Raw genomic sequence first — 2,744 nt, forward strand, 5'->3', positions numbered from 1 at the left:
ATTTTTTTGATTTAATATAATAAACAAATAAAAATAAAATATATTTTTAATACAATGGACAAATAAAAATAAAGGAAGGAAATACAATCTCAATTTTTTTATACACAAACTGCATATGGAACAAAAAGTGAAAAGGGATCGATGTGGTCCTTTCACTGCATGGAACATAGTGCCATCAGTCGATCAATATTACCAGCACTCTTTGTTTAAGGTCAAAAGTTCACACACACACACACAATGACTCTATCACCTATTTATACTCCCTATGTTCACCTTACTTACTCTCACCGTCTCTTTTCTCAGCCCACTTTTTCACTTCATCCCTCTCTACAATGGAAGGGAAACTCATTTCAATTCCACTTCTCTTTACTTTCTTTACCCTTTCCATTTCTGTATCATCTGTTTCTCTTCAATATCAAACACTTACCCTACGCTCTCTCCCTGAACCTCAATCCCTCTCATGGGCCACCCAAGATTCCAACGACTTTCAACCCTTAAATTCCGAAAATACCCTTGCTGTACAACTACACCACGTAGACTTAATCACTCCTTATACATCCTTATCCAACACCACACCACATGCATTATTCAAACTCCGTCTTCAACGTGACGCCGTTAGAGCAAAACTCCTCTCTAACCTCGCTGAAGCGGTTGCTAACGCTAATGCCACCGTTAAAGACTTCAGCAGCTCCGTCATCTCGGGTCTTGCTCAGGGTAGCGGCGAATACTTTACGCGCATAGGCATAGGCACTCCTCCTAAGTACGCTTACATGGTTCTCGACACTGGCAGCGACGTTGTATGGATCCAATGCTTGCCATGCAGACAATGTTATAATCAGTCCGACCCGGTTTTCGACCCGACTAAATCATCCTCATTTACTGGGCTCTCCTGTGATTCTCCTTTGTGCCGCCGGCTTGACTCGCCCGGCTGTAATAACCGTAACAAATGCCTTTACCAAGTCTCCTACGGCGATGGTTCTTTCACCGTCGGCGAATTCTCAACTGAAACTTTAACGTTTAGAAAGACACGTGTCAGCGACATTGCATTCGGTTGCGGCCACGATAATGAAGGTTTGTTCATCGGAGCTGCTGGTTTGTTGGGTTTAGGGAAAGGGAAACTTTCATTTCCGGGTCAAGCCGGAAGCCGGTTCGGTAATAAATTCTTATACTGTTTAGTCGACCGAACCGGTTCTCCTAAACCGTCTTATCTCATTTTCGGCGAAACAGCAGTTACGCGAAATACCATTTTTACCCCTCTTTTAACCAACCAAAAACTAAACACATTTTACTACGTGGAACTCACCGGGATCAGCGTCGGAGGTACAAGGGTTCCGGGAATTACGCCGGAGTTGTTCAAGCTCGGTGCTGACGGTAACGGTGGAGTCATTGTCGATTCGGGTACGTCAGTGACCCGGTTGACCCAACCCGCTTACGTGGCACTGAGGGATGCTTTCCGCTTAGGTACTAAAAATCTGAAGAGAGCGCCAAATTACTCTTTATTCGACACGTGTTATGATTTGTCTGGTAAAACCGAAGTGAAGGTTCCAACGTTGGTATTACATTTTAAGGATGCTGACTTGGCATTGCCAGCGTCAAATTACTTGATTCCGGTGAGTAGCGGAAGAAGATTCTGCTTTGGATTTGCGGGCACGGCAAGCGGGTTGTCTATAATTGGGAATATTCAGCAGCAGGGTTTTCGGGTCGTGTTTGATGTTGCGGGTTCGAGGTTAGGGTTTGCTCCACGTGGGTGTAATTAATCTCAGATTATGAAAACTTACTTGAAAGTTAACACTCTGTTTATTCCCAAAAGAAAGTTTATGGCTATTTTGTGTTAGTTTTTGTTTTCATGGTTAGATGAATATGTGAAAAAGGAAGAGAGGGGATTTGGACTTTGTAGAAAAAAGAGGAACATCTTCACATGTTGTTTGTTTGCATTATGTGCTAATGATAGTATCGTATAGCGCAATCTTATCCTTTACCTCTTCTCAAATACTCAGTAATGGCAACTTTAGTAAAATAATTAACTTTATCTTAGTTTCTTAAAGTAACATCTTTTCGCAAGAGGAAAGAGAAATTTTTTCTCATTTTTTGGTAAGTTAGTTGAAAGTGGGACCTCAACCAATACACTTGTTAAACAAAGAAATATCTCACACAAGTATGATGCATGTAGGGGTGGGCATAATCCCGATAGAATCGTGAATTTCAATTTTTAGGTTTCAGTTTAATCGATTTTTTGATCGGTGAACAATTTTAAAATTATTAATTTTTGGTTTTTTGGTGTGGTTCACAATTTTGTATTTTGATTTTTTGGTGCGGTTCACGGTTTTTATATTTCGGTTAAACCGAAAAACCGAAATTCAGGGGTATTACAAATTACAAACTTTAAACATCTTTGATTACCGAAGCATTTTGAACTGTATCCATCTTTGATTAATAATTAAAGCATTTTGAAAGAATTCTGTCCAATTACTTTGTTCATATTTATAATTTGGACAGCCAATGTTTGTCCAAATTAGCTAGTCTTACATCTGTGACCAACTTGTAAGATTAATGCCTTTCAATTATTTCGTTAATTCCTTCTTTGATTTGTAAGTCTTAGAAATTATAATATTTCGGGTACTTTAATTTGCAGTGATACAAGTAACAACAATCTGGGAAACCAGATGCCTTATCAGCTTCCTCCAAATGTGCAGAGACTGTATGTGTTTTTATGTGGATTTTAATTTTCTGTTCTTAATTCCAGG

General features: G+C 39.6%; 1 protein-coding gene across 1 annotated transcript; it reads left to right on the plus strand.

The window, feature by feature from the left end:
• The first annotated feature begins 289 nt into the window (after positions 1–289).
• On the plus strand, positions 290–1,978 carry LOC104246657 (aspartyl protease family protein 2-like). The gene has a single exon (XM_009802514.2). It carries the CDS (start codon positions 333–335, stop codon positions 1,755–1,757), a length of 1,425 nt encoding a protein of 474 aa, XP_009800816.1. The 5' UTR covers positions 290–332; the 3' UTR covers positions 1,758–1,978.
• The last annotated feature ends 766 nt before the right edge of the window (positions 1,979–2,744 follow it).

This window comes from Nicotiana sylvestris, chromosome 8 (assembly GCF_000393655.2).
Source record: "Nicotiana sylvestris chromosome 8, ASM39365v2, whole genome shotgun sequence".
Classification (NCBI taxonomy): Eukaryota; Viridiplantae; Streptophyta; class Magnoliopsida; order Solanales; family Solanaceae; genus Nicotiana; species Nicotiana sylvestris.